This window comes from Sorex fumeus, unplaced genomic scaffold, assembly GCF_029834395.1.
Source record: "Sorex fumeus unplaced genomic scaffold, SorFum_2.1 ptg000061l, whole genome shotgun sequence".
NCBI classification, from domain to species: Eukaryota; Metazoa; Chordata; class Mammalia; order Eulipotyphla; family Soricidae; genus Sorex; species Sorex fumeus.
In genome coordinates, this window is record NW_026606118.1 from 26,245,363 (window position 1) to 26,271,819 (window position 26,457).

At 40.7% G+C, this 26,457-nt stretch overlaps 1 protein-coding gene across 2 annotated transcripts in view; it reads left to right on the forward strand.

Moving 5' to 3' along the window:
• The window catches only part of TXLNB (taxilin beta), a 52,840-nt gene extending 28,838 nt beyond the window's left edge, over positions 1–24,002 (forward strand). For both annotated transcript variants that reach the window (XM_056126172.1, XM_056126171.1), the window contains exons 5-10: positions 3,452–3,646; positions 6,656–6,775; positions 8,008–8,082; positions 19,128–19,220; positions 20,266–20,361; positions 21,804–24,002. In XM_056126172.1, the coding sequence (XP_055982147.1) occupies positions 3,452–3,646; positions 6,656–6,775; positions 8,008–8,082; positions 19,128–19,220; positions 20,266–20,361; positions 21,804–22,592 (1,368 nt within the window). In that variant the 3' untranslated portion in view covers positions 22,593–24,002. The remainder of the gene's footprint in view (positions 1–3,451; positions 3,647–6,655; positions 6,776–8,007; positions 8,083–19,127; positions 19,221–20,265; positions 20,362–21,803) is intronic.
• The last annotated feature ends 2,455 nt before the right edge of the window (positions 24,003–26,457 follow it).

A 26,457-nucleotide genomic window follows, 5' to 3' on the forward strand; every position in this document is an offset into this window, starting at 1 on the left:
CTGGGATAATCTGGGATCATCTGGGCCTCTGGGAAATCTCTCACCATTGCACTTGGGATCATCAGAAACCCAGGTTAGATCAGCCTCAATGCAAGTATGTGTACAAGTAATACTGCTCTGCTTACATAAATCTCCTGACTTTCAGAGGTGTTTCACAGCAAATAGATAAAAATAAATCAAACAAAGTAGGTCTCTTTAACAACAAAGAGGTTTAAAGAGTGAAATGCTGTGGATTTCTCTCTCTGGAGAGCATTCAAGGATAATAATGGAAGTGATAGGAAGACCAGTAGATTGACCACACACCTCAGCAAGGTCTATAGTGATGGCGATAAAACTAAGGATCATCATTTCCTGGAATTTTATACTCAATTGCATGTATTTTTGTGTATGAATAACTTTTTTAGGTCACACCAAGCAGTAAGCCTGGCTCTGTGCTCATGCACTTGAAGATCATTCTTAGCCGTGCATATGCAGTGCCAGGGATTGAATGAGGGTTAGGCATGTGCAAGAGCCTTAATCCCTGTCTCCAACCTTCTAGAAACATTTCTAAGGTGCACAATGATGCTTGTAATTTTTTTTTGTTTTGGGGGCGTTCTGTTGGGGGAGCAGCACCACGTGGTGCTCAAGGGACGACTCCTGGTTCTGTTCTCAGGAATAACTGCTGAAGGTTGGGGGACCATATGGGATGCCAAGGATCAAACCCAGGTTGATTTCATGTAAGGCACTGACCCACTGTATTATTACTTCGACCTCTAAAATTTGTTTTTATAGATAAATCAGACATGGTCCCTCAATCACATTAGCATGATTAATTATGAATGATGTGATTAATAAAGAGAATTTTAATTTCATCACTGTTTAAATGATTCTACATTTTGTAAGAGTGAACTCAAACCTTATGAGATTTTGACAAATTTGTTTCCTCCTTTAAAGGTGATGTAGGGCTGAAAAGATGGAGAGAGCTCAAAGGGTTCAGTAAATGCATGTAGGTGGTCCAGGTTCTACTTCCAGCACTGCGGGGAGCATCTGAGCACAGATCTGGGGCCATGCCCCAACTACCACTGAACGGTTTTTTTAAAACATAAAACAAGAGGTCAGAGAGAAAGTACAGCGTGTAAGGTACTTGCTTTGCACACAGTCAATGCAGGTTCAATCCTCGACATCACATATGGTTCCCCAAGCCAACCAGGAATGATACTTGAGTGCAGAGCCAGAATTAAATTCTGAACACTGCCAGGTGTGGTTCCCCACCCCAAAAATACAAGAAAAAAATACAAGCTGCTGTTTTGACATGTGTCTAATACCATCCTAACATCTAAATCTGTAACCAATTGCCAGTGAAAAACTCACCATTTTGTTTGTTTGTTTTGACAAGTGGCATAGGATGGTTCTTTCATCTTTCATTCATGTGTGGGATAGTCATAAAAGGCAAATGTAATTCAGATCTCGAACTATAGTTCTGTAACTAGGAACTTGTTCCTTCTAAGGGATCTGAAACAATCAGAAAGATTATCAACTACCATGGGAAGTTAAAGCCTTAAGCATTTTTCAGTGAATTATATACAGTAAGTGTTTAGCCTAAAAAATCCAGGACTAAAGCTTCCAATAACTAATTTCTTCATATTAGGAAGTGTAAATACCATTAAAATATCTCTAAGAAGTTGTTGCTTACTAAATTTTTACCAAATTATACAAATAATGATTCTTATATCAGGAATTATACTAAAGTTAGGAAATATGTTGACATTATAAATATTATTAAAAATGAGTATTGCTGATGATCTAAGTATTACTAGAGCATATATTTTCAGGACCAGTTTTTATTTTGATGATCTCTTTTTATCATAATACAGACTTTAACAATTACTTCTTTTTAACTCACTCTTTTACAAAATCTTTTTAAAAATAAAATCTTGCTACTATTATTGTAGACAACTAAATGCAGTATTTTATATGCCAGCAGTGAACAAGCTTTCATACTAGCAATCAGAACTGAAAAGAATCCTAAAATGTCTGTATCACTGTCAGTAGTGTCTCTATCTATGGAATGATGTAGGAATGTGAAAACATTTTATTCTAAAAGAATGAGAGAAATAACTACAAAAAAAACAGTTATCAATATACATACAGAGAAAACTTTGGCACAATGTTAGTAATGACAGGGGAGATTTGATTTAGAAGAAAAGAGAACCAAAATGGTATTCAAGCTAATTTCCAGGTCTTGATATCAACAAAGGGGGAAATTTCCCCAAAAGGGGGGAATTAGATGTTCCATTTTATAGTTTAAAAAGGTTTAAACTTACTATTGCTTTCCACTTCAAAATTTGTGTTGAAAATTCCAATTACTCTATGTGACATATAGGATGATTGTTCTTTCAGAAATAAAATATTCAGAATGCTTCCAAAGATTTCCATTTACATTATTGACTTGTTATAATTGATCTATCTTCATCTTTCTTTCCTTTGTAATTCTCTTAATGAAAAAAATTTTCTTACGGAGAAAAGGTTTATATTATGATCACTTCTATTTACAAACTTTGAGTGATACAACTATGCGGTTAAGATGGCTTAATTGATGTGGAGAAGTAGAGTCTATTGTACTTCTTTTTGTACTACAGGAACATGCAACTTATTTCTTGCACCAATGAAACCCAGTTGCAATGTTTCAGTACATAATACAAAAAAATCAAACTCATGTGTATTTTTCATAAATCGTTGTAGTTTATTCATTCTTATGGAGAGTGGCCATCTTCAAAACAGACCTGTTCTCAGGAGGTCTGGTCCACTGTTGGAAGTTTGCTATAAGTAGAGGAGGGAAGTTAGGATAGAGAAGGGAATGCTGTGACAATGAGAGCCGGAAATGATCACTCTGGACAAGAACTGAGTGGCTGAAAGTTGGTGAAGGGATATACATGATAGCCTGTCAGTATATGTTGCAAATCATAATGCCCAGAGAAAAGGAAAAGAGAGAGTGGGAAGAGGGAGAAAGTGAGAGAGAGAAAGAGAAAAGTGGGGCAGGGATGGGGGATGGGGTGGTGGCAGGAAGGAACCTGGGGGCATTGATGGTGGGATTGTACACTAGTGAAGGGATTGGTATTGGAACATCCTATGACTGAAACCCAAATCATGAACAACTTTATAATTGTGTGTCTCATGGTGATTCGTTTTTGAAAAAGAACAAAAGGGACAAAATAGGCCTGTTTATCACCAACCATCAAATTCCAGACCTTCACATAACTTGCCCTCGGCGACTGCATTTATTCACAGTTGGAACTTTTGTTCAAACATTTCTCGAGGGTGCTTTGCAGCATTAGCTCTAGAAAACTGAGGGAGCTAAAAAATCTTATTAACCCTACATGCCCACCTTCTTTCCTTGACCTAACTCTGAGTCCAGTACGCCCAAGGTGCCTGAAAACCAGCATGACAAAGACAGTTCTCTTTTCATCCACAGGAAGAAACCCTTCAGCGAGCTCGAGAGGAAGAAGAGAAAAGAAAAGACATCACCAACCATTTCCAGAGTACGCTGACCGACATCCAGGCTCAGATTGAGCAGCAGAGTGAGCGGAACATGAGGCTGTGTCAAGAGAACACAGAGCTTGCCGAGAAACTCAAGAGCATCATTGATCAGTACGAGCTTAGGGAGGAGGTGAGAATCACATCCAACACCTTAGAGACCTGGCTGTCTACAGACAGTGATCAGAGCTGTGGAGCGGGGAGCTTGGTTAAGAAGAGTTATGGCCTGCCCACTCCATTGACTCTTAGTTGGGGTTAGGTTTCTTTGAGCAAAATAAAAACAAACACTTTTGCAAACCAAAGAAACCTGGCTGATAGTCACAGGGGATTTCTTCAAAACTGGAATCATGGCAGAGCCAAGGCAGTAAATAGTAGAGGCTATGCGCATTCAATTCTTAAAAATGGTATTTCTGAGTCTTATTTTATTTGGGGAATGGGGGAAGTTGGACCATACCTGGCAGTGCTTAGGGCTTACTTGTGGCTCTACGCTCAGGAGTTACTCCTGGCAGTGTTAGGGGACCATATGCAGTGCTGGGAATCAAAATGAGGCTACCCACATGCAAGGCAAATGCCTTAACATCTGTCCTATCTCTCCAGCCTCTCTGTCTTTTTACTTTTATTTTGGTTTGAGGGCCACACCGGGTTGTGCTCAGGGATGACTTCTGGTTCTCTACTTAAGGCTCACTTCTGGCACGAGGAGTGTACTTAAGGATCACTTCTGGCTCAGAGGAGTATATGTGGTGACAGGTATCAATCCATGACAGCCACATGTAAAGCCTTACCCACTGTGCTTTGCCCCTTGTCCTGTCTTATAAACCTCTCTACAATAACAACAACAACAACAACAATCTTACATAGTGCTTCTTTAGAATCATGGTCACGGTCCTACCGTTGTTCATCCATTTGCTCGAGCGGGCCCAGTAATGTCTCCATCATGAGACTAGTTGTTACTGGGTTTGGCATATCAAATACGTCACAGGTAGCTTGCCAGGCTCTGCCGTGCAGGCGAGATACTCTCGGTAGCTTGCCGGGCTCTCCGAGAGGGCCGGAGGAATCGAACTCGGGTCAGCCATGTTGGCCACTTGTAAGGCAAACACCCTACCACTGTGCTATCGCTCCAGCCCTTCTTTAGAATCACTATCATCTAAATTAAGGATGTGTATTCTATATACCCTGCAAGTCAATTATAGCACTAATAATACAATAATAGTAATTAAATGATGCATACTGTAAAATTAGTATAGTAATAGTAGTTTAGTAATTTTCATCAACCAAAGCATTAAGTTTTTCTATTTTATATATAACATGTCACTGAACTGTCACAGCAATATGACACACTTGAAGATAACTTTGTCCACATTTTCTAGATGAAAAGCATAGACATTGAGCTTAAATCACCTACCCATAGTCATTTAGAAAAAGAAGAGGAGCTTTGCTTTCAATAGTTTATGTGAAATAGTCTAAAGAATCTTTTATTACTTCAAAATTGTATTTTAATATTTAGTGTTTTTAAGACTCCAGATGCTCACTCAGTATTTCAACACATCATATTATATTCTCCAATGCACCCAAATTTTAAATATCTGCCTTACAATGTAACATAGCACAATCCAAATGGCTCTGCTGGTGATATGCCAAGATTTTTATCAAGAAAAATCTGAGCAAGGGGCTGGAGAGATAGCACAGCGGGTAGGGCGTTTGCCTTGCATGCGGCCGACCCAGGTTCGATTCCCAGCATCCCATATGGTTCCCTGAGCACCACCAGGAGTGATTCCTGAGTGCAGAGCCAGGAGTAATCCCTGTGCATAGCCGGGTGTGACCCAAAAGACAAAAAAAAAAAAAAAAGAAAGAAAAATCTGAGCAAGAGTACATGGTAGCAGCTGTTGGGTGCATGAAGAAACCTCAAATGCCAGCTACTATTTTGTTTTATTAGAGGTGAATGTCATTGACAGTAGAAGTTTAGGTGAAAACGAAAGAGAAGAAATTAAAAGAGAATGTCATTATCATCCAGGTATTTCAGATGGGAATGCTCTAGAATACTCATTTACATATTTCTGGAATTGGTTCCAAAGAATTCCAAAACAGAATTCCACAGGTGTGCTTGGGAAGGAATCTCCAAATGATCAAGAAATTGAGGCAGAATGGGCTGCTTCTGTTCTGTTTTGAGAAGTCAAAAATGTAGAAAAGGAGCCTGTAATGTGGTTCAGGTGGTAGAATACCAAGCATTTGGAAGGTCTTAGTTTCCATCTCTGACAATACATGGACCCCAGTAATGCCTGTAATGGCTCTGGTGGCCCCCAAATAGCAGTGGCCCCTACAACAATTAAAGAAGAAAATGTGGTGAAAGCAGTAGCATACTTATATATTAACTGATCTGTGATCCTTAGCTTTGTCTTGACCACCCGAGATACTAAAAGATCAGAGACACGGTCCCTACCCCAATCCTGAGCCCAGCCCACATGCTGACACTCAACCTTGAGGCAACAATGCAGACTTGACCATGACACATTGTGTCTATGTCGTGGTTAAACGTGGTCTTATGGAGTGATAGTACACGGGCTTGCGGCTGACCCAGTTCAATACCCAACAGCACATATGGTCCCTCAAACAGCAACAAGAATGATCCCTGAGCACAAAGACAGGAGTAAACCCTGAGCACCTGAGTGACCCAAACCCCGCAAAAAAAAAAAAAAGCTTTATGTAACACCAACTGTGAGTGTGACCCAGACATCACAACTACAAGGGGGAAGTGGATGATAGAAAGACCAAAAGTATCAAATTAGTGTTCTAGCCCTTACAGTTTACATCATGGTACCCACACAATAATTAGCATTCTACTGAATATCCCCCAACTGAGAAAAACAGTTACTGATCTCAGGCACTTCTACCATCTTGTGTCATACAAAATGCAGAGATTTCACCAATTCACAGATTTTAAAATACTTTTAAGTATTTATTGTCTGTAAAAATGTACACATATCAGACATCTCTTATGTTCCATGTGGTGCCAATGCAATTATTTCCTTGTTTCCTTTAAACCCTAAGACCCACTGACTGTGTGTTGTCTCCATTATGCTTTATTTTCCTCTTTTAAGCACCAATATAAGTCAAACTTGATATGTGTACTTTCCTCTTTTCCTAGCATCTGGACAAAATATTTAAGCACAGAGAACTGCAGCAGAAGCTGGTTGACGCCAAACTAGAGCAGGCGCAAGAACTGATGAAAGAATCAGAGGAGCGACATGCACGCGAAAAGGAATATGTATTTATCACTTGAGTCTGTGTCTTGTCTGTCTGCCTGGGAACACAGAGTCCCTGGGAAAGATGTTTTGATCATTAGCACTAGCTTAGAAAGAGCCTTCTCTCTCATGGAGACCAGAATTAGCCGGCTCAGAAGGAGGTGCTATTTTCTGGGGACTCTGATACTGGGAAGTGTACACTGGTGGAGGGATGAGTGTTGGAACACTGTATGACTGAAACCTGATCAGAAACAGGTTTGTAAGGGATCTATCTCACAGTGATTCAATAAAAAAATTAAAATAAATTATCTAAGAAATCTTCCCCATGCTATGAAACAGAAACGGTGGAGGAGGAGGAAGAGGAGGAGGAGGAGGAGGAGGGGGAGGAGGAGGAGAAGGAGGGGTGGAGGGGTGGGGGGAGAGGTGGGGGAGGAGGGTGCATGGAAGGAGGAGGAGGAAGAACTATACCTGTTTTGTGTTTTTTTGTTTGTTTGTTTGGGGGCCATACCCAGTGGTTCTCTAGGAGCTTGAAGGACCATATGAGGCACCAGGAATTAAATCAGGGTTAATAGCATGCAAAGCTAATACCCTACCTGCTGTACTATTTCTCTAAGCCTCTCTCCCCCCACCCGCATGCTATATATCTTTTTTAAAAAAAACAAATTATTCATCCATTAAAACAAGTGCCTATCAAAGTACCTTTCAGCACCAAGACAGGTTATGGGACTTTGCAGTGACAATACCAAGAAAACCGGCGAGCCTGGAGACCAGAGTGTAACTGGGGAGAGTCAGGCATTAGACAATCAAAGAAAGTCATTTCAGATCTTAAGAAGGGTGACAGGAACAGAAGGAGATGAAAAGGGACAGGAAGGGACTTATATTAAGCGAGCTAAGATTGTCCCCCAGGAGAAAAGACTGTCCCCCATCTTGCCTGCTTTGGGACCACATTTGGCTGTGTGCTGGACTTACTCCTGGCTCTGCACTCAGGAATCACTCCTGGCCATGCTCAGGGGATCATTTAATGTGCCAGGAATCGAACCCAGGTCAGCTGCATGCAATACAAGCACCTTACCCACTGTACTATCTCTTCAGTCTGAGAATCCAACTTTTTAGACTAGTTTCCTTAGTTTCTTTACAAAGTTCAAAAAATGACTCAAGAGAGTTAATTAGCAAGTGATGAAATGGTGTATAGAAAATACTACCAAATAATGACTCACAAGATGACAGACTTTCCATGTGTTCTTTCTTTTCTCAGTTGATGAACCAGGCAGCAGAATGGAAACTCCAGGCCCAGGTGCTGAAGGAACAGGAGACAGTCCTGCAGACTCAGGTGAAATTGGGAGGGGAAACATAACGGGCAAGGGGTGCTTGCCCTACTGTCCCCCAGTAAGGGGCTGTGAGTCACCATCATATAGTAGGGCAAAGGGGGACAGGAGCTGCACCAGAGGACTCACAATTATAATTTCATATTTATTCCTCTTAAGAATTAAAGCCCAATGTTATAGTCACAGCAAGAAGAAATGCTTGACATTGACAACATCCAGTCAAAAGGTTTGTTGACATACATGAAATGTTTCATCTGAGTAAGCCTCTATCCAATCTCTGCCTCTCTGTTCCTAAGGCTACTCTCTTCTCTTCCCTTATACCCTACTAAGAGTAAAATGCAGAGGCCAGGAGATAGGACAGTGGTTAGGGACACATACCTAGCATGTATCCAGTGAGGGTTCTATCCTTGGTACCACGAGGTCCCCTGAACATCTCTGGCTGCAGCCTGGATGTGAGCACCCCAGGGTAATCCCTGGTACCACAAAGCCTGAGCAAGTCCTTGTACTGACCTCCAGCTGCGTTGGCCAAGTATCACTGGAGGCACCCCTGGACCTTAGGGGCATCACTTGAGAGACCCTTTCCCTCTGGGAAAAAAATAAATTAAGCACAAACTGCTCTTCGTTTATAGTGAAAATTTCCTTTCTTGCTTGACATTATTTATAATAAAGGGAAATTCCAAAAATAGAACCAGTACTCAAGTTCTGTGCCATCAGAGCTTCAGAGATGGTGGCCTGGTGTGTGGTAAATGGCCAGAAATAGCAGACCAGTCAGGAACCATTTTGATTTCGCCTCATCTTGTCATGTGTTTGGATTGGCCTGCAGGAATTCATATTTCAGACTCAAGCCATGACTGATTCTGGAGGAAAACCAGAGCTGGGCATCTTTCTTGTGCCCCTAGGACTGTGTTCCTCCTGGCAGATGATCTATCAGGTTCTGGGACAGCCCTCTTGCCATGGACCACAGAGGGTCTCCAGCTCCCCTGCTGAGAGAAATGCCTGCCCTTTAACATGGGTGTGAAATCGCATGGAGCAAATCCACCCAGTCCAGGGTACCAGAAGCGTGCCAAGTTGGGCAGTCTTCACTCCGAATTCTGAATGCAGGCAGTTCACTTCGAAGAGCTCATGTGCAAACTGCTAGATACTTATTCTTTCATTAAAAGAAAGTAAATAAGAAAAATGGAAAAGCTAAAATCAAAAATCAGTCTTCAGCAGACATAAAAACACAGATAGTATTTTAAAACTAAATGCTCTTAAAGAGTAATTTTGATGTGTATACCAGAGGCAATGATGAACTGTTTCTCTGCCCACCCCTAAGCTCCAGTAATATACTAAAGATGTTTTAAAACACCAGTTATGCAGAAATTTGAACCGTAATGGTTTTGACTATGAGTAGAATCAAAGGGCCCACGTTAAAAGGCTGAACTGCAGAGTTAAAAATGCAACGTGGAGCCTGGACCGATAGCACAGAGGGTAGGGTGTTTGCCTTACACGCCGCCAACCTGGATTTGATTCCCAGAATCCCATATGGTCCCCCAAGCACTGCCAGGAGTAATTCCTGAGTTTATGAGCCAGGAGTAACCCCTGTGCATCACTGGTTGTGACCCAAAAAGAAAAAAAAACACACTGTGGGGGCTGGAGCTATAGCACAGTGGGTAGAGCATTTGCCTTGCACACGGCTGACCCACGTTCAATCCCTAGCATCCCATATGGTCCCCTGAGCAACTCCAGGAGTAATTCCTAAGTGCAGAACCAAGAGTAACCCCTGAGCAATGCCAAATTAAAGGGAAAAAATCTGAGCAAAAGGCAAAAACAAAACAACAACAACAAAAAAAAAACACCTCAACATCACCCTGTCATTCTGAAACAGTGACATGTACCCAGTGCCACCAGGGTATAAGGTAGGTGGCAGTTGGTGGCAGCATGGGGAGAGACTATGCGACTTAACTCCTGAATTAGGAAGTCCAGAGAATCAAGCCAGAACTTCCCGGTTCAGTCTCTACAGAGCCTTGAGAGGTACAGAAGCCAATACCTGAAACTCCTTGTTGTTCACATCATTAACTAATCTCTACTCCTCTGAGATAAATGGAGATAATGAGCTTGGGAAGATTAGATAAGTATCATTAAGACTCTAGACCTCAGAGTCCAATAATAAGTAATTCATTCCATTAGCAGTAGAATCTGGACCTGAGTGCCGAAAACAGTTATCAACCACTTTGTAAATCATGGTAATTAAATAAAGTGGGCCAGGGAGATGGTACAGAGATGTGCCCACCCAGGTTTGATCCCTGGTCCCCCAGCATCACCAGGAATAGTCTGGAAGCCCACAAGCATTGCAAACTATAGTGATTCCAACCACAGGGTCCCAGCAATACTGCATCCTCAACCCTGCTCTTCATGGAGCAGCTCAGTTGGCTGAGAATCACCAGTAGTAGTCCCATTGCAAGCTCACCCCAGAAAATAAAAACCATTAAAGTTTGATACAAGTTCCCACCTTTACCCCTGCAAACCTGAGTAAAGTATCTATCAGAAGTTCTACACTCACTGAAGATTGTCCTTTATCCCTCAACACTGGATTGAGTCTAGATACCAGGGACTGAGTCCTGGATGCTCTGTTAAGAAGCTGTCAGACCATGCCTAAACCTTTAGACCTAAACTTCCTGTGTGTAAGACAGAAATGCTGGAATACATCAATTAATGACCCCAAAATAAAGTCCTACCACATCTAGGAAGTCCATAACTTGTCAAAACAGGACCACATGTAAGTTAACAACTACTTGATATATAATAGTTTACTTTTGATATGACAACTGATCTTGCACTCAGCACATTATTTCAATTATTCCTCTTTAAGTTTTTCAAAGAAAATATATGTGTAATATACATTATATACATCATTTACTTTTTTCAAAATATGCAAACAGTGTCTGGTCCATAAATAAGCACAATTAATAGAGACATTATTTATTGAGTACCTACTAAGTGCTAGGCATAGTTCTGGGAGTTGAGGGCATCATAATTAATAAAAGACAAATCCCTGTTTAATTGAACCTATACTTTAGTGACAATAACGTTAATGAAAAGGCTAACAGCTAATTAGTGTTTCAACTAACACTAGCACAGATGTGCTTGACATAATCAATTTTCAGCTTAACCATGGTGTAAAGTTGAGGTACACACTGTAGACACTGTTCTTTGAATTTCCATATTTTTCTGGACTAGCATTGTGCAGTAAGAAGTGCATGGAAGTGCCTTGGGGTGCTGAAAAGCTGCAGTGAGCCATGGTTTCAAGTTGGCCTTGAAATGATGATAAATAACCTTCTATCAGTTACTCTCGAGCCTAATCAGAAGAGACACTGGTGACCCTGCCACAGTAACTTTCCCATCATTCAGCAATTGATTTTAGTTCAAAGCTTCAAACATTCTATAGGTCTAATAATAGAGTGGATTGATATGGTCCCATATGGTCAACCTGTTTCTCACTTTCAGTCCAATCAACCTGTTCCTCACTTCCAGTACAGTCAATAAATTGCCTGAGATATTCATTGCTTTACTATAAAATAGACTTTGTGTTAGATGAGTTCACCCAACTAGAGGCAGCCATAAGAATTGTGAGTGTATTTTTGGTCAGTTCAACTAAGTTCTGATGTTCAGTAAGGTAGGTGCATATAATTGAATGCATTTTCTGCCTATGGTGGTTTTATAAAGACATAATTCTGTGCCAGTCAAGAAAGACCATTATTATTTAGTGGGTGAGAAGAAATACAGGGAAATAGGAGACAAAGGAATGTATAGTTGCAAAGGAGTTTAAACATCACTGGAGAAAAATAATCTCCAGATCCTGTGCAACTCTTCCTGTAGGAGACACTTCCAGAGCTGAGGAAACAGGGCTGTAATTGGGTGACTACTGCATTGTCCACTGCCCTGTTTTTCTTAGCATGCAGACCTTTCAGCAAGGACCCTCTTTTGTCTCTCTTTTGCACTCAGCACATTGCTCTCAAAGACTCATATAATTATTTAATCATAGTAAAAAAAAAAGTCAAGGGCTGAAAAGATAGCACAGTTGATAAGGCACTTGCCTTGCATGGGCTGAATTGGGTTTAATCCGCAACATGTTATATAGTCGCCCAAACACCACCAGGAGTAAACCCTGAGTACCAAGGCAATAGTAAACCCATGAGTACAACTGGGTGTGGCCCAAACCAAAGCAGAAGAAGAAAAAGAAGGTCCCTGAATCCCTGTGTGATAACATTTAAATAAGTTCCTTTTTAAAAATCATCATATTTTGGGGACTGGAGCAATAGCACAACAGGTAAGGCATTTGCCGTGCACGTAGCTGAGCCCAAATCAATTCCAGGCATCCCATATGACTCCCTGAGCACCTGCAGGGGTAATTTGTGAGTGTATAGCTAGGAGGAACCCCTGAGTTTTCCCTGTGTAGCCCAACACTCCCCAACACCACCACCACCAAAAAAAAAAAAAAACCAGCATCATATGTTTTCAACTCTTAAATTTTGAAAGGTAAAGTCTACCACAGGTTCTTTTGCACAACATACAAACACTTCCTTTGGTTTTCAATGTCTTTAAAAGGGTGGGGGGGGTGGAAGGAAGAGGAGGTCTTAGTCCCCATTTCTGTGGTCTGAGCAAGGAAAAGATCAAAAACAGATTCTTTTTTTTCCCCTAGATTCAGATCATTTTTTAGTCATTCGACAACAGCTTGCTTGTTTGGAACATGAGAGCATGATTCTCACCTAGGGAAGAGATGTCTGATTTTCAATTATACAAAACAAGGCAATAGAGTAAATGTCAGAGATGATCAATGGGATACAATTGTCATTACAAATAGAGTGCTCATTGGATCAATAAGGATGAAGATGGTAATAGACGTGAAAAGTCAGCAGTATCTGACAGTGCAGACATAAAACATTGCCCAAAAGGAAATATCAGTGAGTAAATTGTTAAATATGTGCATTCATCATCTTTAAATCAGAGGTTCTCACCGTATTCATATAGGAGAAGAGGAGAGTTTTTTGCACCTACCATTATAATCAGACTAGCACAGCGGGTAGGGCGTTCGCCTTACAAGCGCCGACCTGAGTTCGATTCCTCCGCCCCTCTCGGGTAGCCCGGCAAGCTACCGAGAGTATTGGATATGCCAGACACAGTAACAACAAAGTCTCCAATGGAGACGTTACTGGGCCCGCTCGAGCAAATCGACGATCAACGGGAGGGCCTTTACCTTTACCTTACTCTCAAACCAAATTTTACAAGTTTGCTAAGCTGGAGAGGGTTTAGTTTCCTAAATACTATGAATGTTTTTAATTAAAATTTGGTTCTTAGTTAAAATAATGAGCAGGTAAGTTTAAAAAAATGTTATTAGGGGCCAGAAAGATACTAAAGTGGGTAGGGTGCTTGCCTTGCATGCAACTGACCCGTGTTTGATTCCTGTCATCCCAGATGGTTCATCAGACCCCACCAGGGGTGGTTTCTGAAAGGAGAATCAGGAGTACTCCCTATGCAGGACCAGGCGTGGCTCCAAAACAACAATAATAAAATAATTAAAAATTTATTTAAAATAAAGTATTGGGGGAGAGAGATAGCACAGCAGGTAGGGTGCTTGCCTTGTACCCTAGGTTTGATCTCAGACATCTCATATGTCCCCCAAGTACCATTAGCAATGATTCCCGAGTACAGAGCCAGGAGTAACTCCTGTCACCAGGTATAGCCCCCAAAAAGAAATGTTGAAGCAATTATTGGTATTACTTAGAATAGTTTGCTTTTCATTCAGCCTCTGGCAAAATGAGCACCATAGATTATCCCTGACTATTTCTTCTCCCTCCAGAGAAAGAGTAGGGTTATGACTCACCCAACCAAGAATGTATCATATCAGCCTAAGAGAGAAGGGGAACATAGTAGAAAAATCCATAAATATGAGCATCAACTTTTCAGTAGTATAATAGGAATTACTAGAATCAGTTACCCAAGAAAATTTTAACTAACCCATGTTTTACCACCTATGACCATGAGTTGAAAAGAGATTAAATTCAAGTATTAAAAATCATCACCAGGGGCTGGAGCAATAGTACAGCGGGTAAGGTGTTTGCCTTGCACGCGGCCGACCTGGGTTCGATTCCCAGCATCGCATATGATCCCCAGAGCACCTCCAGGAGTAATTCTTGAGTGAAAAACCAGGAGTAACCCCTTTGCATTACTAGGTGTGACCCAAGAAGCAAAAGAAAAAATAGATCACCAGGGTCCAGAGAGATAGAATAGAGGTTAAGGCTCTTGCCTGCATGTAGCCAACACCAGTCTTATCCCCTGTACTATATATGATCCCCCAGGCACTACCAGGAGTGATCCCTGACCACAGAGCCAAGAGTAAGCTCCAAGAACTAGGTGCCCCCCCCAAAACAAAACAAAACAAGATTATCAGAATAGGAAAACAAGGAGTTGTTTAAAAGCTAGAGAGTTCCACTTTTGTAAGATGGAAAGTTGTAGAGATAAGTTGAATAGCACATGAATATAATTTAATACTGAACCACACACATAAAGGTGGCTAATGGTAATGATACAGTTAATGGAAAATTTTAGCACAATTTAAAAGACCTTAATTTGAGAAAACAAACAGAACAGTTGTCAGGGGGGAAAGGCCACATTTGGTGTGTCTATCCTCTCCGTGCCACAAGAAAGCATGCGGAAAGGAAACTTAGTCTGCCCAACAGATGCACCATGAACAACATTTTGCCCAAATAAGATGGAAAGTCCTCATGGGGTGGGTGTGATTTCTCCCACTGATACTACTGGGGGCTGGGAACCACATACCCATGACTCACTTCCATCCCCTCCTGCTTGCAGGCACTACAGGACTTCGAGAGACAATCCAGAGTGACCAACCCAGGGAGCTATAGTAATGACAATCCCTGTGTATTCACTAGGATTTCTAAAGAATAGGAGAAAGGGTATGAAGAAAAAGTTAATAAGAGTAGTTGCAAAAACCAACATGAATAGAAGTGGGGCTAGAAGAAAAGGGACTCAGTGAGGGTAGTTGTTACGACACCAGGTAACTGAATCATGTGTTGTTTAGAGTGCACCCTAAATCTGAGGAGTCAGGCTCCTCAAATCAAAAGTTTGATGTATTTAAATTCTTTGAGTCGGTCCATGAAATCTCTCAAATCAGGATCTCAGAGTCAGTTCAGTGGATCCCAGTCAGTACTTTGAAAAAATAAACAGAATTGTAAATGCTGTTGAATACATTGCTCATGAAGAGTGTGTGTGTGTGTGTGTGTGTGTGTGTGTGTGTGTGTGTGTGTGTGTGTAAAACCCTGGGGTAGTTTCCTGGCCATGAATTCCTTTATGTCCTTTTATCCGATCTTCCTTCATTTGTATTCCTAAGAGTCACAGGAAGCATGCTCTAGGCCTCCAGAGTCATCCCACTCTCTACCATGGCCATCCGATGCTAGTGAGTGTTTCTGAAAGCATGGTCAGTGGCTGCTCCTGGTATCAATTTGTCATTCTTATTTATTGCAGTAATACCTCTGCTGTTCGAAGTCACTTGAGAATAAGCCATTCTAGATAAGCAAATGTTGTAGGTTCCAGAGTTGTTTGATACCCACATTCTCTGTAACTCTCATGGCAGTGCCAGGAACTCCACTCCACTGGCTTTTAGTTGGCATGCTCATCATCCTATGTTTTCAGGTGGGAACGTGGAGGGAGCTCAAAAAGTTAGTGCACATACCTAGGATGTGAAAGGCCTCAGGTTCTATTCAGGGCCCCATGGTGGCCCCTAGTACTACTGAATCTGAGCAGCACCAAAATGTTGGGTGATCACTGAACTGTCAGGCCCACACAATCAGATTTTGCCAGGAGTTCTTAGGTCCCATGAGCACTTCTTTGAATACAAAATGTTAGTCTCCCCTGTATCACTAGCTAGGCCCAATCACCCCAGTATACTAGGCACAGTCTCAAGTTCTAATCAACAAACTAGCTGGTGGTTGAAGGTTTGTCTGTTCATGCAAAAGATGTTTTTATACACATAAGGGGTTCTTCCAGGTACTCTGAGGCCTCCAAAGACTCATTTTTTTATTATTTGTGAAACACCATGAGGTACAGTGTAGACATATAAATTTTTGTGCTTGGGTTTCATTTATACAATGATTGAGTACCCATCCCTCCACCGGTGCCCATTCTCCACCACCAATGAACCCAGTAGCCCCCAGCCCCCGCCCCACCTCTGTGGCAGGGAATTCTCTTTTGCTCTCTCTTTCCTTTAGGGTGTTGTGGTTTGCAATAGAAGTGTTGAGTGGCCATCATGTTCGGTCTATAGTTTACTTTCAGCACACATTTTGTATCCCAAGCAAGGCCTCCAAACACCCTTTACTTGGTGTTCCCTTCTCTATCTGAGCTGCATTTTCCCCCAGCATGTGCTGCCAGCTTCCAAGCCATGGAGTAGATCTCTTGGTACTTATCTCAACTATTCTTGGGTGTTCATCTCCCATTCTGTTACTTTATATTCCCCAGATGAGTGCAGTCTTTCTATATCTGTCCCTCTCTGTCTGACTCATTTCATTTAGCATAATACTTTCCATGTAGAACCACTTGTTTGCAAATTTCATGATTTCATCATTTCTAACAGCTGCATAGTATTCCATTATGTAGATGTACCAAAGTTTCTTTAACCAGTCATCTGTTCTCAGGCACTTGGGTTTTTTCCAGATTTTGGCTATTATGAACAGTGCAGCAATGAACATACAAGTGCAGATGTCATTTCGACTATCCTTTCCTTGCCTCTCCAGGATATATTCCCAGGAGTGGTATTGCTGGGTCAAATGGGAGCTCAATTTATAATTTTTTGAGGATCGTTCATGCTGTTTTCCAAAAGGGCCAAAGCAGTCGGCATTCCACCAGCAGTGAAGGAAAGTCCCTTTCTCCCCACATCTGTGCCAACACCAGTTGCTTTTGTTCTTTTGGATGTGGACCAGTCTCTGTGGTGTGAGATGATATCTCATTGTTGTTTTGATCTGCATCTTCCTGATTATTAGTGATATAATGAATTTTCTCATGTGCCCTTTAGCTAGTTGGATTTCTTCTTTGACAAAGTTTCTATTCATTTCATCACCTCATTTTTTGGATGGAGTTGTATGTTTTCTTCTTGTGGAGTTCAACCAGTACTTTGTATATCCTTGATATCAACCCCTCGGATGGGTATTGGGTGAATATCCTTTCCCATTCTGTAGATTGTCTTTGTATTTTGGTCACTGTACCTTTTGTGGTGCAGAAGCTTCTTAGTTTAATATAGTCCCATTTGTTTATCTCTGTTTCCACTTGGTTGGTCAGTGGCATGTCATCTTTGAAGATACCGTTAGCCTCAATATCGTGAAGGGTTTTACCGACCTTGTCTTCAATGTACCTTAATGATTCTGGTCTCATGTTGAGGTCTTTAATCCATTTTGATCTGACTTTTGTGAATGGTGTTAAGTTGAGGTCTAAGCCCATTTTTTTTGCATGTGGTTGTCCAGTTATGCCAGCACCATTTATTAAAGAGGCTTTCCTTGCTCCACTTCATATTTCTTTCTCCCTTATCAAAGATTAGATGTCCATATATTTGGGGTTGTGTGTAAAGATATTCCACCCTATTCCATTGGTCTGTGGCTCTGCCTTTGTTCCAGTACCATGCTGTGGAAGTACCACACTTCCAAAAACTCATTTTTAAATGGAGCTTTTACTAACTTGGACCATCTACATTAATCTTTACTCACCATGTACCATCCTAAAATTATACCCAGTGGTATTTGGGGGCTACTCCTAGCTTTATGTTCAGGAGTTATAGTTATTATTCCTGGAAGTACTCAGGGGACACACCACATAGTGCTAGAGTTTAAACCCCCATCAGGCACATGCAAGGCAAGCATCTTATCCCTGGTACTCTCTCTCTATTCCTAAATTGTAAGATTTCATTGTTGTATAACTATAACTAACCATCAAGTATTTATACATTTTCATTTCTTGCCCGGTCCTTTCCCCCCACTCAAATACAAGTCTTATAAATTAGGATGCTAAAATAATAAAGCACTTCTCTCTACTCCCATGATGAACCATGCATTTATCAATGTTGATCCATACTTCTTTTGGGGGAGTGCAGGGTGCAAATTTTTTTAAATTCCTTCCTCAAGCCTCTTATTTCCATTTGTAGAACATTGGTTTAATAAACTGTTTTTTTTAGATTTTCATTTATTTTTGGTTTTGGGACCATATACAGCAATGCTCAGGGGTCAGTATACTCCTGGCTTTCAGGGATCACTTCTGGCAGACTCAGGGGACCATATGGGTCCCACGAATTGAACCTGAGTTGACTGCATGCAAGGCAAGCACCCTACCCACTGTACTTACTATTTCTCCAGTCCCCAATTTTGATTTTAAAAAGACATTTAACTGCTGTAGGTTAGAACACTGTAGTCATAAATATATAAAACCACAATGTCTAAACGGGAGGTGTCAATTGCTTAGAATAACACAAACTATAGAATCACTGTGGCCCTAGTCTTTATCTGGCCTACATTTCCTTAATTGTTTCATTTGTATAACATTATTGCTTCCTTCAAGACTGAGTCTAAGTTACCCTTTCCCCCATAAATGGTTCTCATTTTCATCTGCCATGCTCATTCTCTTCAGCATTGACTTGACACTCTGTATTCACTGTATTATATCAAGCTGTCCTTGGAATTGCCCTTTCCTCTGGAGCACGGGTCCCTAGTGATGTGTTAAATACTTTTGGACATAGAGCCCATGCATACAATCAGGGCTCAATAGTGTTTGGGTAAACATTATGATCTAATGCACTGGGGATGACAAATGAGATTATTTTGTTTTTCTTTAAAGAACTCAATCACACTCCCTGATCTATGGTGATTCCAGAGTAAATAAAAGAACTGAACATATTCCTAACATTGTATTGAAGTTTCCCTTAAGCCATTTTTTCTTCAAATAATGAACAATGACATGTTGTTTTGTTCTGGAAGCAGCCCTAAAATAGATCCACTCTTTCCCCCGTTTACAGCTTACTCTTTACTCTGGAAGGTTTGAAGAATTCCAGAACACTCTGACAAAAAGCAATGAGGTGTTTGCCACTTTCAAACAGGAAATGGATAAAGTGAGTATTGCTTTTCCCTCACGAATTAGTGACATTTTCTATTTTGACAGGCAATTCTCTTTTGGGGTCATTTTTTCTCTCGCTAAGATATTTCAGTACATGTCATGAGGTAATGAAACATTTATAGGTGTAAAGGAGATTGTGGCTGAATTTTTAATGGTGAGTATATGGTGAATTACTCTTTGGCATGGTCCAAAATAAAAACCCACTATGCTACATTTTACTCTAAACAAGAGGGGGCATTTTCCCTCCTAGTACATGGATAGCCTTGGAAGAAAAAACAAGTCAAGCCTTAGCAATTTAGTTTTTTATACTGGAATTGAAACGTAACCAATCCTAGTCCACTATGCATGCAGCAAGCAGATACTGCACATGTTGCACTAGATGAAATCAAGAAACTCCAACCCTACTTCCAGCTCACCTGTCCATTCACCTTCTGAGTCTCAGTAGCCCCATTTTAAAAGTAGAGGTGACTAGAGAACTTTACTTTCGAGACTGTGGCAAGGGTTAAATGAACAATGTATACAGTAACATTACATGAATCTTACTGCACTTTCCAAATACCAAGAAAATAGCATGCTGCCTTTGTGCAGGTATGCCCAGATATGCCCAGATATTACCAATATTAATGCCTCAGATATGCCCAGATATTACCAACATCAATGCCTCAAAAGTCAGGCTGGTTTTCTCATTGATAGTCTTCTATTCAATACCATAAAGAATCTAAATTGCAAGCTTATTCCTGGGATATAAAAAGCATTTTTTTTCTAAGATAAAGCAAAGACAAAACAGCCTGGTCCTAAAGTACTTTCCTTTTTCTGAATTGGCTCTAGTGCAAGTGAGTTTGTTTAGCACTGATCTAAGTGATCCAGAAATAAATCATGACTCCTTTCCTCACTCAGTCGTCACTCCTTGACATGGAATTTGTGTTTGCTTCAGCAGCTGGTAATCAAAGGGCTTTTCTTAATGTCATATAGGAAGCTAATAGCTTCTTTGATATTTTTAACTCTTCAGGATTAACATTAAAGCACTCTAATTTCTGTAGACAACAAAGAAAATGAAGAAGCTGGAAAAGGACACGGCCACCTGGAAAGCCCGCTTTGAGAACTGTAACAAAGCTCTCCTGGATATGATTGAAGAGGTGACGAAGCTTTTCTCTTCACATTCCCCCTCACCCCAGTCTAGTCAAAATGCTCATCCTTATCTAGTAACCATAACTGAATTCACCATAACAGATTATCTTTGAGAAAAGTCTGAACTATTCTGGAATCTGATACATCAAATTGTGATATAAACAAGGAGAGGGCCAGAAACACAGTGTCTAAGCCCTAATAGTGATCTCCCTCACCAGATAGGGTCCCCTGAGCAACACCAGGAGTGATCCCTGAGCGTAGAGCCAGGAATATGCTCTGAGTACAGCCTAATGTGACCCCAAAGCAAAAATAAAATAATTTGAGCAAAATTAATTTAGAATCAAGTCCAAACTCAATTTGGACTCAAACTCGTGACCAAATTTGAGAATTTGTGACCAAAGTCAAATGCCTTTGATTCTAAAATTGTCAATAGCACATTATATCTACCCAACTGTGGATGCCTTAAAGGTGAGATATGAGCCTGCTTTATCTTTGAATACCCTGGTACTTGGTATAAAATAACAGGCAAAGAATAAGTTGATCTGAACATATATCATCTGAGAGGAACAGAAGCCCAGGAACCCAGATTCCATGGTAAAATCTGAGGCAGAGATAAAGATGTGATGTTTAATTGTGCCAACAGATATTTAGATACTAACAGTATATCAAACTCAGGCTAGGTTTTTAGAATCATTCTAGAAGCAAAGATTTATGGCCCCCAATCTGACAGGCAGAACTTTTGGGTGAAGGTAAACAAGTGACCAGGCCTTGTTCTATGTAAACAAATGGGAAAGTTCCTTAAAGGTCAAAGTGGTGATGGAAGATGGCAGTACAGGAGTTAGATGATGATTAGGAATGTTTTCATGCACGAACCTGCCAACATTGAGAGAGAGAAAGAATAATTTGAACCACCAACATCCTAATTTCGTGTATGACGAGCATTTCTGGTTATAATTACTGTGCTAACAATTCATCCCACATTGTAACAAATGGCAAAGAGATGTACTTATTTGTTAGTCATCAACATAAATCAATTGATGGATTTGCACAGAGCAGTTCCTCTATAAAACAGATAAGGCATTGCTCTGTCCAATACCCAATCCATATCACTTTCCTTTCTCTGTTTTACCACAAGTTTGCCACATGCCTTCTAAGACGTGAAGGCAAAAATTCATTCACTTTAAGGCAGGCTGTAGAGATTCTGGGCAGAAGTAGAGAAAATTCTGCTTTCTTTCTTCTCAGTTCTACTGAGGTTAGCATACAAGGCAGAGAAAGATGTCATGTGCACTGACCAGGCATGTCCAGAGGTGTCTGTAGCCAGATCCCAGAACCCAGCAGACAAATTCCTGAACAAAAATGTTTTTACTTGTCTAGAGAGAGTATTCCTGGCAATTTGGCTTCTCGTGACCCTGTGTGCATGTGTGTGTGTGTGTGTGTTTTCAAACCACAGAAAGCCCTGAGAGCTAAAGAATACGAGTGCTTCGTGATGAAAATCGGGAGGCTAGAGAATCTCTGTCGAGCTTTGCAGCAAGAGAGAAATGAACTCTACCAAAAAATCAGAGCAGCAAAAATGCCTGAGAAGGATGACCTAAACCAGCACCTCTCCGATGATGACGAAGAGCCGGAGTCAACCGTGTCACCAGGGGAAGAGGTCGGTGCAGAGGAAGCTGCTAGTGTTCACAACGCTGTGAAAAATTTGGCCTCCGCCTTCCTGGTAATGCATTGTCCAGAGCCCACCCTCGACCAGTCCAAAGAACTTCAAGCGGAACTGGGGAGTCCCCAAGGTGGCGGAGACATTGGCCTCAATGAACAGACCCCGCTGATGCCATCCTGCCAATCAGAAAAGCCCCAGTCTTCCCCAACTGCTCCAGCTTCGGCCCCAGGAGGCAACAAAGCAGACCCTCCCCCCAAAGTTTCTAATTCTCCTGGGGCATTGCCAGCAGAGGCCCAAGGTGAGGGTCTTCCTGCTGGAGCACAAGCCTATCCCCAGCCCCCAGTGCCAGAGGCTGTAGCTTCCACTTCCGGTCATGCCTCAGTAGAGGCCTCCGGACTGGAGGTGGAGGCAAGAGTTCCTGCTCCAGTGCCACCATCGGGTGGGCAAGCTCCTGCTGGGGTGCCAGGGTGTGAGCCCAGTATGAAGCCCTCATCCATGGCAGTGGCAAAAGGGGTGCCAGCAGGGTCATCCGCAGGGCCCCCCCTACCCCAAGTGGCAGATACCAATCTGGAAGAAGTAGACTAAACTCCACGGTGCCTTCCACAGCTGTGCTTCCTGACTTTGCTTGGTCGGAATTAACAGATTGTCTTCTGAAGAGGCGTTTAGAGCTAAACATGTTTAATCCAAGAGAATTAGGGTCGCAACGTTTTTAAATGTTATGCAGAGCACATTCAGTCTTTGCTCTTTGTTCTCAATTTATAACTGGTTTGGCGCTTTTCTACTTAACACTGGTTAATACATTTTTCAAATGGCAACAAAACACAAATAGCAAATTTATATTCACTTGCCATTAAGATAGTACCTAATTAATTTTCTTAAGTAACAGGAAGATAAGGTGTTTGAAGACGTCCATTTAATATATCAGTACTGCAAATGTGCTGTTTATTTTTATGTATAGTTTAAATAAGTTATAGAATAAGTAATGGATATCCAGGCTCCATTCAAACTCTATATGCACAAACAACACATGCATATGCATGGCTGTGTGTATGTGCATATACAATAATGCCCCCCCATCCATGGCTTAGCTTTCTGCACTTTTTGTTAACTCTTTACAACTATATTCTGAAAATAACACCACACACAATATATTTGAGAGATCATGTCCATTTAACCTTTATCATAGTATATTGTTATGATTCCTTGTTCACGATCAATATCTTGCTGTGCCCAACCTATAAATTAAAACTTTATCAATAAAAATGTATTGAAAAATCATAGTACAGAGAGGTTTCAATGTAATTTATAGTTTCAGGGATCCTCTGGAGGTCTTGGAATATACCCTCCCCATACACACATATAAATACAGAAAACCTACTTTATAGACAAGTATATGTATATTATACTTATGTATATTTATTATCCATTACTTATTCTATAACTTATTTAAACTATACATAAAAATAAACAGCTCTTCTACTGTATAGATAACTATATACATAACTATATACATTTATATGTTTGTACACATGTGATTTTATATATATGCATGAACATATAAATTCACAATTATTTGGCTTATCTCTTTGAAGGGAAGAAAAAATTTTTCTTTTAGGTTCTTCAGGCTGGTCTAGTAGTTAAATGTCAAAATACAGGTTAATGAGCAAAAATACATTGAATTGTATTGATAAAGAAATGAGGTTCCTCAATAGTCAAGCAAATGAGGCTTTGGGGCCATCCTGAGCTAGGAAGAAGGTTCCAGAGTTCTGAAACTATGAAAGGGAAAAAGAAAATTTACAGAATGATGGGAAAGCAAATGTTTGCATAACAAATATTTGCCATATACACAGAGACAAAGGGATACAGAGAAGACTTAGAACAAAAGGGCCTTGTTACCTTCCCTGTAGTCTACAATACTGAGCTCCTACACTTTGTAGTTAGTTCTAATGAGAACTCTTCCTGCTACACACATCTTGATCAAAAATCTTCCTGTTACCAAAAGAGAGGTAAAGAAAGACTTTCCTGAATCTGCGAGGTCCTAATTGCTGTCAACTCAACACAATGTACATGGCAGAACAGCATGTTTGGGGCTGGTGGGTTTTACTTCTCCAGACCTTTTGGATTTCTGATATGCAAAGTACTTAGATGCTAAAGATTCTCTAATCTAATTCACACTTGAGACTGCATAGGCTCAGTGCCAGATCAAAAGTATTTAAGCCACTTAGCATTGGGCAAAAATAAGTAGTGCAGTGGTAGATCAATAGACTAACTGATCAAATAACAGAAGATCATGTGCGTTAGATTGCAAAGTCTATGCAGAGAATCTAGACACAAAGATGGACACAAACTGCCCTCAACAGAGCTGTGTGTGTGTGTGTGTGTGTGTGAGAGAGAGAGAGAGAGAGAGAGAGAGAGAGAGAGAGAGAGAGCCAGTGCTTGTGCTCGAGTTGAGGGAGGGGGTGGGGGATGAAAGGGGATGGAGAGGATGTGAGGGAGGTCACAACTGCAAGTTACTGTCATTTCCAGCTGCTTCTCCTGTGTCCATCAGCTTGTTGCCATACAGCTCATTGATTCTCATGTGGTGACACAGCCCATCCTGGCTGCCTAGAAGGGAGGAACTGTTAAAGGATGGAGCAAAGGGAAAGAGGCGCAGGTCATGGAAGAGACGGGAGTTCTCAGGCTAAAAGGAAACTATTCTCCAATCTGCTGCCTCTGGGCCACAAGAATTTTTAAGACAGAATTCTTACCTGGCCCTGGCATCTCTTTGGCTCCCTCCCTATAGCTACCATGCTCTCAAGAGTCCTCTACTACCCCCTCTTGCCACTGTCCTTGAAATCATCTGTTTCTTCCTCCCAACACCTTCTTTTGCTACAAGGAAACCATATCTCAATTCCTGCTTAGTAAAAGCAATCATTTATCCTGAATAGAAATGCACACAGGCTCTCAGTATTAATGACAAGGCTTACAAACCAACACAGTTTCTGTGTTGAGGAGTTCTCTTGAGCCAGAAGAACAATGCAAAGGACAAATGGAACCCTATCATGAAAATTTGAAAAATAGGGGAGGATTCGGGAGAAGGCAAATCTAGAAACCACTGGAGCTGTTTACACGCTTATTATGAATGATATGATCATTGCTTGTCAAGAGCCTCTAATAATATTGACAGCACAAATGTCTTTATCACAGGTGGAAGGAGACTGCAGTGATGAAATGGGAAGGAAGAAAAGGCAGGGTGGGAGGGAAAGAAGAATAGAGAGGAGAGAAAGGGGAAGAAATAAGTCTCGCTTTCCCTTCCCTTAAAAGTTGGACTCAAATAGAAAAATGGATAAACGCAAGATTCCCTACCCCTTATCCAGGAAATCATTCCTCAGTGCAGCAGCATGTGGCTGTGGGCCAAGGCACAGAAAGTGCTTGGAGGCAGTCACCATATGCTGCAAGAAGAGTAAACTGCATAAAATTTGAAGTTGACAGTGAGGGCAATAACAAAATGCTAGTCAAGAGGGAAAAATTTTCAGGAAAAAAAGCATATCACTGTTTAAAAACCGATACACTCTCAAAGGTTTTAAATCTTACAAGCACAGGGTATCCAGCCAAATTCAACATTACTCCAAATCCTGGAGTTTTAAACATTCATTGAATACAGAGCCAACTACTTACCATAACAATTAAGGAGGGTCTCCTTTCCTACTGTTTACAGAGGCTACACTTCCAAGGATGGAGTAAGATTTGATCATCATAGTAAAGTCTCCTTTTGAATGTTAAGTGAGAAAAACAGCCAGGAGAGAGGATCCCAAGCCCAGCAAAACAAATATTTCAATACCCAAGTTCTTTCTCTTTTTCCCCATCCAAAAAGCATTCATAGCAACATATTACTCACAAGTGGGTAAATCTTGGGAACAGTTTCAAACACAATAACTTGCCTGAAATTTACCAAACTTTGTATAGGCTTTGGGAGAATTATTTTAATACTTGGAGAATGTTTTATTATAGTTCTTGTATTACGACTTGGTCTTACTAATTATAACACTAATTCATAAGATCTGAAAGAAAATGAAATTTCTATTTTTTATCAAGTTCATGTAACTCTTGAAATCCCATGTCTACTTTGACACTAGATTTGCTGGCATTTTCTAAGTAACTAAAATTGTGTGTCTATTAAAAAGGCACATCTTTTCACTTGATGTTAAAGTAATGATTTAATTTAAAATATTTTCAAGTTTATTTTTTGTTATCTTGGTATTGCAATGATATCAAATAAGGATTATGCCTTTATCCTATTTTTGCAGACTCCAAATTGAATAGGTATAGTGTGAAACTTACAAAAACTCCGTGTTCAGAAATATAAATTGTATATAAAATATAAATATAAATATAAAATATATTTAAAATATAAATATAAAGTAAGGCAAAGAAAGAAACATGAGCACACGTTTCCTCTACCTTATTCTTC